Genomic DNA, 12,684 nt, shown 5'->3' with positions numbered 1-12,684 from the left:
GTTAATAGTATAGATGGCATTTCACATCATTATTATTGTAGTTAAAACTTTAGAATCAGAATAAGTAATTTGGAAAATCAGCTGTAGTGTCATATGGATCCATAAAAACTGCATCTGCTATGCTATGGAAAAGTGGCCAGAGGTGTTTTTTGTCACCTTCAGAAAAAAATCTTATCTTATCTACAATATCTACAGTTGTTATTTTTTTTAGGTCAAAGTTGCATTTGAATCATTCAAAAAATTAATGAAAACCAATTCTGTCTTAGAAACGTATCTTGTCTCGGCAGTTGACCTTTAAAGTAAGCTGTAAACAAGCACAGGGGTTTTAATGTAGATACTCCGTCACATTGTCAGCCTTTTTTCTACATTAAACTCATCTCCATGAATGGATATCAAAGACTTCAGTACAACACTGAAAAACATTAACCACTTTCTTATTTTTAAATGCCGACAGACTCTGCTGTTAACATGATGGCAAAGCCAAAGCAAATATATGGAAGAGTTTTTGGACTTGTTACTGTAGATAAAGTCACTACGTTTGTAAAAATGAAATGGAAAAGTGTGTCAGGCCGTTCAATCTCTGAGAAATTATTTATTCAGGCTATGGCTGTGAGAAAAGGTGTGTTTGTGTGTGTGTTTGTGTGTGAGTGTGTGTGTGTGTGTGTGTGTGTGTGTGTGTGTGTGTGTGTATGTTTGTGATGATATATATGTAAAAGTAACTGATATTTAAAGTCCTAAAACAAAGTTCTTGTAAATAGTTGTAATGCGTAAGTATAGAACACCAGGAGTCCAAAAAGAAAAGTAAACTGGGATCAATATCCAATAATCATACTAATACGGTGTTAGTGGGTTTAGAAATGGCTTCAAAGGAAATAGTTATTATAAAGAAACAGCACCAATTTGGTGGACTCACATGGGATAGAATTTAAAAAATGGTTAATTTGATGCCGTCTTGCCACAGATTTTCTGACATGTTGTCAAGATCAAGTGAATGGCACATTTACTTTAAAGCAATCTGCTGATATCAACAATCATCAAGGCTAAGCTTATGTGAGCTTTTTTTCCCCAGGCAATTATTGATAGCTCAACATGTGCAATATAAATGTTTTTTTTCCTTATAGTTAATCCCAGGTTTTAGTTAAATGCTGAAGCTTACTCATCAATTAAATTTAAAGGCTTTGAGTAGTCAAAAGACTAGTCAATTTACCATTCATATCTTATACTTGCAAATGGATTCAAACTGAAAGATAAACTATTGTTGTTTGAAAAGACATTTGGTTACCAAGAGATTTAAAGAGATTTAAAAAGCAGCGACGGCCCTTCTTCTCTCTGTTTTCTCACCATTTAAATTCAAATAGACAAAAGTCCAGTTTACGTTTGCATTCACTGTTATAGACTATGAGCTGCATGCATTTCTGCCACGTGCTGTTACATGTATATTCAAAAGTACTGAAGCAAGTCTACACAGGACAAAGGTCTTCTCTCTTTTTTTCTGGAAGGTCCCTGTTTGATTTACACAGGGAAGATATTTTAGATGTAATGTTTGTGTTGGGGCATGTTTAGGCTTTTCCATCCCTTGTCCCCCCCATGTCTTTGAATGTATGATTCATGACGTTTATACACATACATGCAGAAACATATGCATACATTAGCATGTGTTTATAATCATTCCCAGAGACATAATTAAAGACTAGAACTTTACTGTAACTGACAAAGGCAAAACTCGAACACTTCATCGTCATCCACTGTTTATTTATAATTATTTATAATTTATTCATATTTTTGTTGGATTTTCACATGGCACATCCACTGAGAGGATTTTTGGGACATCAATCTTTCATCTGCCAGCTGTAGCATCTCGCATTACTTCCCGCAGAATCTGCTGGATAATAATCTTTTCATTCGTTTAAAATGCTTATGTTTTTTTTCAGTTTCCCCTTCTTTGATGCTCGTTCTGTTCTCAAATATGTTCTGCACTCGGGATTTTATGTGATAATTATTGTCCCATGATTTTACAATTGTCATTCCTTGTCGATCTTATGTGCCATAATTGAACGTCCTTATTTAGCTATGTGCTGATAGATGACGTCATAGCTCTCAAAGGAAATGTTATTCCATATGGATTCACTTATTCCTTCTTCAAGTTTTCATCTCAGTATCTCTGACTCCAGCTTGTCTTGTCCACCGTCTGTGTTCTTTTCCCATACAGTATTCTCCCTTGCTGAAAAAGCTCTACTGCCAGATAGCAAAGACTTGTCCAATCCAACTCAAGCTCTCCTCCTCTCCTCCACATGGCAGCATCATCAGAGCCATGCCCGTCTACAAAAAGGCAGAACATGTCACAGAAGTGGTCAAACGCTGCCCCAACCATGAACTGGGACGAGACTTCAATGACGGTATGCTCGCTGAGCTATGTCTTTTGAACGTCACTGAGTGTACCTGGACATTTTATACTTCACTACTTTTCTTTGAGTACACCAAATAAGTCACTGACTGTGAATTCTCCTCAGGGAGGATGAGAATCAATTCAATTGTTTGGTTTGTGTTTTGTCTTTATACAAGTGATTTGTGGTTTCAGGTATGTGTGATTGCTTAGATAAGCCAACTGTGCCCTTAGCTTTCTTCCATCATTGTCTCCAAAGGTCAAGTGGCCCCAGCCAGTCACCTAATCCGAGTGGAGGGGAATAACCTCTCTCAGTATGTGGACGATCCTGTCACGGGACGCCAGAGTGTCTTTGTGCCCTATGAAGCTCCACAGGTTGGTGGTTCATTAGCAGCTGTTTGTAAAATCATCTTATTCAATTTGCTTTTGTAAGGTACATATTAAATTCAAACCTCTTCAATAATTGGCCCGTTGATCAAATCCAACGCTTTAAAGGATCTTAAATAGGGGCTTCATGCAAATGAATTTGAAAAGAATTAGTTACATAGTTACTTTCCAGTAAAACACATTACTACTCACATTGTCGATGCAGCCGAACTTAATATCAAAAAATGTGACTCTGCTTTGTTTGATTTTAAATCATCATTTTAAAAGTAAGGTATTTAGCCCATTCAATGGTTTTGGCTATTGCGAAGCATAGAAATGTGTATTTTATTTCAATGAAATTAATTTCTGCAATTTAATATGAGGGGACTCTAAACAGAAGAAGTTAAAAAGTCAAAAGCATGCTTTTATTTTTAGTAATTCAACAACCTAATCCTCTAAGATTAAAAAGGTACACATATAAAACATTCCTCCTGACATAGGAGGTCTGACAAAGGGATTGTAGCTCCACTTGACATTTTCTCATTCTAGCCCTTAAGAATGGTTTATTAGGCCTGCCTTAGGGGCTCAACTTTCACATAAGAAATATGGCTCTATAGGGAAAAGTAGAAGTATTACTTTGAAGTAAAACAAATGAGGTCAACTGTCCAATTTCCCAATTATTCCACCTCAAGAGGGGGTTTGAGAAGATTTCTCTTACTGGTCAAAAACAATGGATAATGTGAGAGCTGACCCTACTTTTTAAATTCAGACAAAATTCAGTTGTTTAAAACACATTCTTGTCAGTCAAGCTCATACCACAGAAACAGTCAATTTCAGTGAAGTGTCTCATAGGAAGCAGGTCTATAAATAAGGACGCCAGGCATGTCCACACAAGCATAAGAGTGAGAAATCTTGTGTCAGTGAACGCACATGAGCTGCTTTTTGAAGCGTAACTGTACAGGTTTAAAGTTATGCAGCAATACTGCCATCTAGTGGTGGAATCTTATAATTGCTGTAAAATGAGCAGCAAGTCTTACACAGCAGTAGGTGGAGTTTAAGAATTAATTTGAGTCATACGAGTACAAAAGCTTTTTGATGAGTGCCAGGGACTAAATCAACACTTACACCTCAAACCTCTGAGCAAACACTTACAGGTTCAACTTGTGTTTCAGGTAGGGACGGAGTTTACCACCATTCTGTATAACTTCATGTGCAACAGCAGCTGTGTTGGTGGCATGAACAGGAGACCAATCCTCATCATCATAACTTTGGAAACCAGGGAGTAAGTCAACAATGAACAAGTTCTACAACAGTCCACAATAGATTCATCACAAATCAGTTGTTATGCTTTAATTCTATTAATTTAGAGTACTTGGGTTTTAAGATTTGTTTTAATTTTCCATACTTTATTTATTCTTGGAGGAAATTCTGGTTTATACTATGCTATTGAGAGATGTGTTTTTCACACACACATGCCTGAAATACACACATGCACAAACAGGACATGTGGACATGCATTAGAGTAGAAATGCCAAAGTGGGTTGCGGATTGAGTATTATGGTCAAGACCACCTCGGTAGTACTAACTTCCATATTTTGGTCCACGCTGGTACTTAAGCCGGGGACCCTCTGGTTCTCAACGTAAGTCCCTAAAGACAGAACTACTGTCATATACTTACTGGAAAAGACACAAACAAAATGACCAGACTGACCAATAAAGTGCAGAATGTACATTATGTAGCTTATACCTATTCTACCTATTTAACATTTTTACCATTGACAATAGAGCCACTATGCAGGTTGTGTTACTTTTTAATGCATCAGTCTAACAAGTATAAGTCACGCCTATTAGTGTAGATATGGTTGGACTTAATTTGGAAAACATAATATAGTTTTCTTAACCAACTTTACTCAATGTACATATTTTATATTCCCCATCATCATGGCAGTGGTCAAGTGTTGGGCAGAAGGTCATTTGAAGGTCGGATATGTGCGTGTCCTGGTCGAGACCGCAAAGCAGATGAGGACCACTTCAGGGAACAACAGGCCCTGAATGAGAGTGCCAAAAATGGCGGTGCCAACAAACGAAGTGAGTTTTCTTTTCTTTTCTAGCCCAACTTTTTTGTTCGCCACATTTTAAATTGTTTCAGCATAAGCAGCATATAAGCTTGCTTATCAAAAAAGAATGGCACTGTTTAATGTAATGTCATTTTTTAAGACTGTTTGTTTTCTCTGTCTGCAGACTTCAAACAGAGTCCGACAAATATTCCTAGTCCAAATATAAACATGAGGAAGAGGCGGCATGGAGAAGAGGAGATTTACTATATTCCTGTAAGAACCTTTCTCACTTGTGTAAAAATAGTACTAATAAGACACCACAAATAAGGTTGATATACAGTCAATTAGAAATTTGGAAAATAATGTTATTGATTTTAAATTAAAATCTAACTTTGTTTATAAGGTACTGCATTTTTTAGGAGTATGTGATAATGACTGAAATAGAATTGTTAACATTATATCAAACGTAAAAAACAAACGTATGTTCCAGTACTGTCAAGAATTATATTCTGGTATGTGCTGTGTTTGTTTGTAGGTTCGGGGCCGGGATAACTTTGAGCTGCTGATGAAGATTAAAGACAGTCTAGAGCTGGTGGAGCTGGTGCCACAGCCTCTGGTGGACTCCTACAGACAACAAACACAGCAGCAAATGTTGCAAAGACCGTGAGTCCATCCAAAAATAACATATGCACCAAAACAACAACATGACACGCAATAATAAGAATAACAATTGTTAATCTATGAACATACAATAAAAATGTGTACAAAGAAAATAACCTAAGAGTAATAAATCATAAACCCAAACTAAAGAGCTAACCCTAAAATGAGGGAAACCCTGGATTTTCCCTGTTAAAAAAGGGAGGTCACTCAGACCAGTGAAAGAGGGGTAACTCATGCCTGTTCCAAAAAGAGAGGTAATATAAGCTCAGAGTGTGTTTCTATATTTTATATACTGCAAAACTGACATTTCATACTGTGATATTTATACTTCTATATTTTATATACTGCTAAAATAACATCTCTTACAGTGAAAATAGTTATATTTTTGTTTATACCCTGCCACGGGGGTCACTCTTTTTTCTTTTTGACCCATACGCTTCTTCTTGTTGTTGTTTTTTTGTTCTTAGCTGTGTGCACTTTAAGGTGAAGCCAAGTAGTCTCATTGTACAATTTGTATAATGACAATAAAGGCATTCTATTCTATTCTATTCTCTGGCAACACAGTCTGTGAACCTAACCTGGTCAGGTGCAGGTTTGCTTCAATGAAACCAGAGGTTTATATCTGTCTCCTCTCTCTCTTAAAGAGCCAGACACTCAGATTCCTTTCTTCATACATGGATTCTGTCCGTATCACGTGTGTTAGCGGAGATTACCTGTTTTTCTGAATACAAATCCAGGTTGTTTTATATAATCTGTTTATCATACAATATAAAACAAACTTCATTTTGGTTGACATTGGGGTTTGCAGTTTTTTACCTGCAATTTTATAAGTGTCATAAAATGTTAAATAAATAGACTACATTCAAACTTGAGCATTTTCTCTCATGCCACTTATACCCCTTTACCGCTGCAGCGGTTTTACTTTTTTTTCTAAAACATAATCATACTTGCCACATGAGGATTTCTAATTCAACAGGAGTAATGTAAAATGAACTTTTTGTAGGCTACCTATTGCCATGGTGAAATTTAGTATCAGTAAGTGCTAGTTGTGGTTCATGCACTGATCCAGAGAGACCCTACTCAGAGTTGATATGATGAACTCAGATCAGCTGGAACTAGAAAACTCAGAGTTTCCCACCTGAGGGTAAATCGTGTCAGAGTTCGGGGTTAGACTGAGAGTTTGTTGAAACAGCTTTCTCAAACAGGCCACAGGATGTATTGTCTGATTCTTGCTTATTGAAATCATAGTAAACATAGTGGACATACTGAACATGGACATGTAAGTCAGAAAGCTCATGCGTATGTACACAAAGATGCATTTAAAAAAAACAGGATAAAAAAACGTTTACAATATAAAAAGCTAAATAAACATTTTATTTATTTATTTATTTTTTTTTTTTTTAAAGATTTATTTTGGGCCTTTTATGCCTTTATTATAGAGGGAGGAAGGTGGATAGAGTCGGAAATGAGGGAGAGAGAGTGGGGAGAGACATGCGGGAAATGGGCCACAGGCCGGACGCGAACCCGGGCCGCCCGCGCGCGAGGACTATAGCCTCAATACATGGGATCGCGCGCCTTGCCACTGCGCCACCGACGATCCCTAAATAAACATTTTTTACTTCATCATCAAACTTCTGTTTGTGTCCTATGTTAACAACTTAACAAAAAGCAAAATACATGTAACCAGGACCTTTTATCCTTTTCTCTCTAGGAGCCATATAGCATCCCCCTCTTCTTACTCTCCAATGTCCAACATGAACAAGCTCCATGTCCACGGCAGCCTCAACAAACAGACCTCAGTCAACCAGCTGGTGGGGCAGCAGCCCCAGCAACACCACGCTGCCCCCACCTCAATGGCTCATATGGGTGACTAGATTGTATTTGTTTTGTTCTGAATCAAATCAAACCAAATCAAAAACACATTCACACGTGTCTGTATTCCAAGCAGAAATATAAGTTGACCCTTTGGATGCCATTTTAGTAAGATCTCTGTTTGTCTTTCTCAGCATGATCTCATTAATCATCTCTACTGTTCTCACAGGTTCAAACATGCTCAACAGCCATCACATGCAGGCCAATGGTGACATGAATGGTGGTCACAGCAGTCAGACTATAGTGTCTGCTTCCCACTGCAGCCCGCCCCCTTCATATAACCCTGACCCCGGCCTTGTAAGGTACCTCACCCTCCAATGACACTCTTAATTGTCCTACTGTACAGGGCCAGCAGACACCACTTGTCAGGATACATTTGAATGGGTGCTATTTCAATGCTTGTTTGGAAATGTTCATATGATTTTTAACCACTTGTTGTTTACTTCAAGGCATAATGTGTGTCAATGGAACAGTGCCACATAGTCAGTTTGATGAGATTCTTATTCAAACATGGCTGGTGCCATACTGTAGGTCCTCGGGAATAGGAAATTATGTCTCAACATGATTCAACTCAAAATAGACTCTACCTGTACAGGTTGGTTGTAGGTTACTGGAGATTTTTTTTTAAACAAAGTGAAAGTGTGTGTTTTGGTTGGTAATTTCCCATTTTGGCCACTACAATATCTATTCGATCCTGTCATTAGTTGAACACATTTGGTCTAGATTTTTTTGCTTTTTCTTTATTAGCCAGTAGTTGTTTACAAAGTAAGTGGTTTCTTTCCCAGGCTTGCTCTCACTGAATGCTAAATGTTTCAGTCAGCTGTGTTGATCAGCTCCAATTCAAAAGCAGCACATAAACCCAGTCTGTTTGCACTGTTCATATTGCCAAGGTGTTCACAAGTTATAAGTCTACACTATGGCTGCCAGTGGGTTTGTTATGCTAAACCCAAATCCTAAACTGTGTGGCATACAGTAATGTGCCTCCTACAATAACACAATGTACTCATTCACTGCTTGCACCGCCACTCTCTGCAATGCACTACAAGTTCTGTAAAGGCTTTTTTTCTTGTTTAAGTTTTGCTTAATTTAAAAAACACATTCTTTTATTTTTCTAAGATAATGTTTCAAATACGTTTTTTAATGCTTATACTTTTTCAGTTGAAACATTTTGATCCTCTTTGATTTCTACATGTAATGTTTATTGTACAGTTACATTTGCACAGTTAGCTTCTTTATCATTTACACTGTATGTGTACCTTTACATTCTATGTATTTTTAATAAAGGTTCTTCATCAAAGCAAGAATGGCCTTATGAATCATTAATATAAATGCATGTTTATTATATTAAGTATTTGCACTCTTCTGCCCCAATCCTTTTAATCAATTTTAAAATCAACTAGAAATAGCTTGAGAAGACGGGGAAGTTATGATGTAACACGTCAGAATGAGGTGTTATTTTATTCAGTGTTGTCTAAAAATAAAAGTTGACCCATATCATCCAGTCAGAATAGTCTTTTTTTCTACTGAAGCATGGTTGCAATTGTTAAAATGACTCTTGACTGTGGTAAATATTGGAGTCCGTCTTTGAGCTCTGCAGCTGTGATCTGATGGTAGTCTAAGCAGCCCTGCTTTTCTCCCCACACAGTTTTCTTACCAGTCTGGGCTGTCAAAACTTCATTGAGTACTTCACCTCCCAAGGCCTCCAGTCTGTCTACCATCTGCAGACTCTGTCCATGGAGGTAACCATTCCATTCCTGCGTTCAGAATCTCACTGAAAACAATGATCACAGTTACAAATGTTGTGTTCTTAAAATTTGGAAAGGTAAATGGTAAAAGAAAGAAAAACAACATCAAAAACATGTATTTTTAGAAAAAGGTGTCCTTGATAATAAACATACCCTGTGGACTGCATTTCTACTTGTTTTTTCGTCTTTATTTCTAACATTATTGAACTCATTTATTTGTTTTGCCTTTACTAGGATTTGGGTGCCCTGAAGATACCAGAGCAGCCCCGCCTGGCTATCTGGCGAGGGCTGCAGGACATGAAACAAGGTGCTCCCCTCCAACTGCCTGCTTCTACTCATCATCATGACTATCACGGTCAGCAGCTTCTTCGCTCCAGCAGCAACATGGCTGCTTCTGCCATGGCGGCCATCGGGGCAGCCAGTGGGGAACTGCAACGTCAGCGGGTCATGGAGGCTGTGCACTTTCGCGTTCGTCACACTATCACAATCCCCAACAGGTCAGGAGTTATTGGGACGACAGGGATGGCAGCAGCTACTGACGAATGGGCTGACTTTGGTTTTGACATGCCCGACTGCAAACTGTCACGTAACAAGCACTCCATTAAGGAGGAGTTCATGGAAAGTGATGTTCACTGAGCCCCAAAAAATATCTTTGGACTGTTCTTTTGCCAATATTATTGTCAACATCAACCTCTTTACAGAGTAAGGCCTGTAACAATGTGCTGCTGACATATTTCAGTCACTGATTTTGCATATTGGACATTATCAGTGTGTTGGTGCACTTTTAAGCGCAGCCCCTATCCTGTGCTTGAGCAATTTTTCCACTAGGAAGGTTGAACACATTGAGACACAAAAGGGCATAACAAGTCTAAATAGGAAATAGTCATTGCATCGTCATGGCAATGCTTAACAAACATGGACTCTCTGGACGCTATGGACTATTTGTTTGGGCACTTGAATCATTTAAAATAATAACAATTTCCCTATATGGGGAATTCAAAATTTAGCAATTGCTTTATCTCATGTTTTTCAGAGGAGCTTCCTCATGTCATCACTTGCGAGTGTCATATTTGTGATGGAATACATACAATGAGCATTTATTGCTCATTCAGTTTAACTTGTCATGTACATATGTATATAGTGTATCTTGTAAATGTGTTGGTGTAGATGTGGTTGTAAGAGAGGTGTATAGATTCAATGTTGTATCTTGTGTTTAAAAACATTAAGAGAATTGAATGGTAACATCAAATCACAGCGACATAATGTAAACTTTTGATAGCCGTAATGTGGTGACGTCTCGTTTAGCAGGTCCATGTCATTTCATTGTCAACTATAGTTTTTGATGAGCTTTGTACATAGTATGATGTCATGAAAACTTACATCATTTTAGAAGAAGATAGGCATGTCATTCAATCCTTTTCATTAATGTTTAGAACACTGTTGTAATTTTTGTAGAAAAACAAATGCAAAACAGACACAAAATAGAAAAATCAGTATTATATCTTCGTAGCAGGGATTTTCTCAAAAATGTTATTAACAAATGAAGAGTAGCATACCTGTTCCCCAAGAACCCAAATTTCAAAGTTAGAATCTTCTCTTTCTTGTTGTATTTTACAAACCTTGCAGGGCAAGGTCCTCTCACTGATATTCATGTTGATTATAGCTGGTTGTGTAACTAGTCAGTCTTGTCATGGCACTTGTTTTGGGCTATTTAACAGCAACATTCCAGTTCAATTTCTAGATTGAGATTCAGCAGGATACATCATGATATAATTATCGTAATGATGTCACATGTGTTTGGAGTAACCTCATGATGTTGTACCATGATAATAATTTGTAATGACTTTCAGCCATTTTTTTAATGAATGTTTTTTCTCACTCAGAGACACAGATTCTCTAACCCAACTGGTCAAAGACAGAGCACTTTAATGCTTTAAAAGTTAAATAGTTAGGATTATTTGTGCTTATGATCAGTATTATATATCACCACAATGTAAATAATAAATAGTCATTGTTTTGATATTATTGTTAAGGTTCTTTTTCCTTGATTTTTTTTTTAATATTAAGATGTGTCCTTATATTATGTACTTCTGTTTTGAGGTTGTTAAGTTCAGTATTTTTTTCTGAAAATCATTTACATTAAAATATTTGGCTTCCTTTACTCTTCAGCAACTCAAACAAAACAAACTGGGTCTAAAATCTGCATTTAATAAGATTTGACAGTGAGGCATAATTTTCAGGTTAAAGTCTAAAATTAGGTTGCATTTGATGAGAAAGATTTAGAAATTATGATAAACTGTCATGTCCTTGTATTCCCGTAAGTATTCATACAGGGATGTGTACTGTACGGATGATATGGGTGGAACCAGCTAATAATTTTGCATTACGATGGATGTGACGTAAAGAGACAGTACAATCAAATAAAAAAAGTGGGAGTAGAAGTGGGAGTAGAAAAATAATGTTTTTTGCAGGAACTGTGGGAGAGAGTCAGGAAATTCAAACTGTGTTTTCAGCTGATTGCAAAGGTTATAGCTTTTAGGCTGGAGAAATGTCTCCCTTTATTAATAAAAGAATGACGTATGTGTTGCAGATACATGGTTAAGACCAACTATCCGCTTTAAGGTGCACATATTGCAAAGTATGACAGGGATCATGGGAGAGAAAAAAGTGTGCTACGGTCATAAAGCAAGATATTTGGTTTAGTGTTTTGAGAAAAAGAAGGTTATTGGGACGCAAAGCGGTGGAAGTCTGTATACGAGAGAAGGAAGTCATTAAAATGAACATCCATATAAAAGGTTGGGCTTGGATTGCTAGTGAGAATACATTTCAGTGTAATCCATTGCCTGGAGTATAGGCAACTGTTATGACAGCGACAGCAGACAGTGATTACTTTCCACTTTCATATACAGAGAGAGATAGTGTTATCCCAGAGTGAGTCTTTTAAAAAGCAGACTGGGAAATAATTACGAGTTATTTTTGAATTTATTCAAAATACAAAGTCAAAAATAAATATAAATAAAACACAGATCTTACATTTAAAGCTACAAACACAGAAACAGTCTGTTCTGAGAATAGGTGAAACAGAGGTGTTTATAGGCATGTTAAAATACAGCATTGGAATTCATTTTTGGCAAGAAACTTCACAAACAGATTTTGGGGGACATCTGAAACATATTATGGTATTGAAAATGAATATTTGTGACCTTGAAATAAGGGAAAGATTACATTCCTGGAGATGAACATGCAGTATTGGATTTGTGAATGGGAATATTCATTGTGTCACATGTCAAACAGGAGCGTTCAACAGGTATTTGGCAGGGATCATGGTCAAATCATTTGCAGAAAGAAATGATGCAAAAAGATCATCATCAGACATAGAATGTAATGCATTAGCATCTGGAGGAGGACACATTTTAATTTGCTGTACCTTTAGAACCTACCTTGTGTCAGAGGAAGGAGTGGTGAGTCTGATAAAAAATAAAAACTGGCAAGTTTCCATTGAGTCGGAGTTGTAGGCCAGTTGCACTCGTATCACACACATGCAAGTCAATGGAAAGAAGATAACAAATGATTAAAGGCTTCTAGGGGAGAAGTCCTAGCA

At 37.2% G+C, this 12,684-nt stretch overlaps 1 protein-coding gene across 5 annotated transcripts in view; it reads left to right on the top strand.

The window, feature by feature from the left end:
• tp73 (tumor protein p73) overlaps positions 1-11,103 on the top strand; it is a 28,332-nt gene extending 17,229 nt beyond the window's left edge. For all 5 annotated transcript variants that reach the window (XM_079358755.1, XM_079358758.1, XM_079358756.1 and 2 more), the window contains 10 exons: positions 2,210-2,396; positions 2,643-2,758; positions 3,922-4,031; positions 4,698-4,837; positions 4,991-5,079; positions 5,342-5,469; positions 7,178-7,332; positions 7,508-7,640; positions 8,984-9,077; positions 9,318-11,103. In XM_079358755.1, coding sequence (XP_079214881.1) covers positions 2,210-2,396; positions 2,643-2,758; positions 3,922-4,031; positions 4,698-4,837; positions 4,991-5,079; positions 5,342-5,469; positions 7,178-7,332; positions 7,508-7,640; positions 8,984-9,077; positions 9,318-9,719 — 1,554 coding nt within the window. In that variant the 3' untranslated portion in view covers positions 9,720-11,103. The remainder of the gene's footprint in view (positions 1-2,209; positions 2,397-2,642; positions 2,759-3,921; positions 4,032-4,697; positions 4,838-4,990; positions 5,080-5,341; positions 5,470-7,177; positions 7,333-7,507; positions 7,641-8,983; positions 9,078-9,317) is intronic.
• Positions 11,104-12,684: the final 1,581 nt, after the last annotated feature.

The sequence above is a fragment of the Symphodus melops genome (assembly GCF_947650265.1).
Source record: "Symphodus melops genome assembly, chromosome: 13".
NCBI classification, from domain to species: Eukaryota; Metazoa; Chordata; class Actinopteri; order Labriformes; family Labridae; genus Symphodus; species Symphodus melops.
This window is presented reverse-complemented; position numbering and strand designations above follow the sequence as displayed.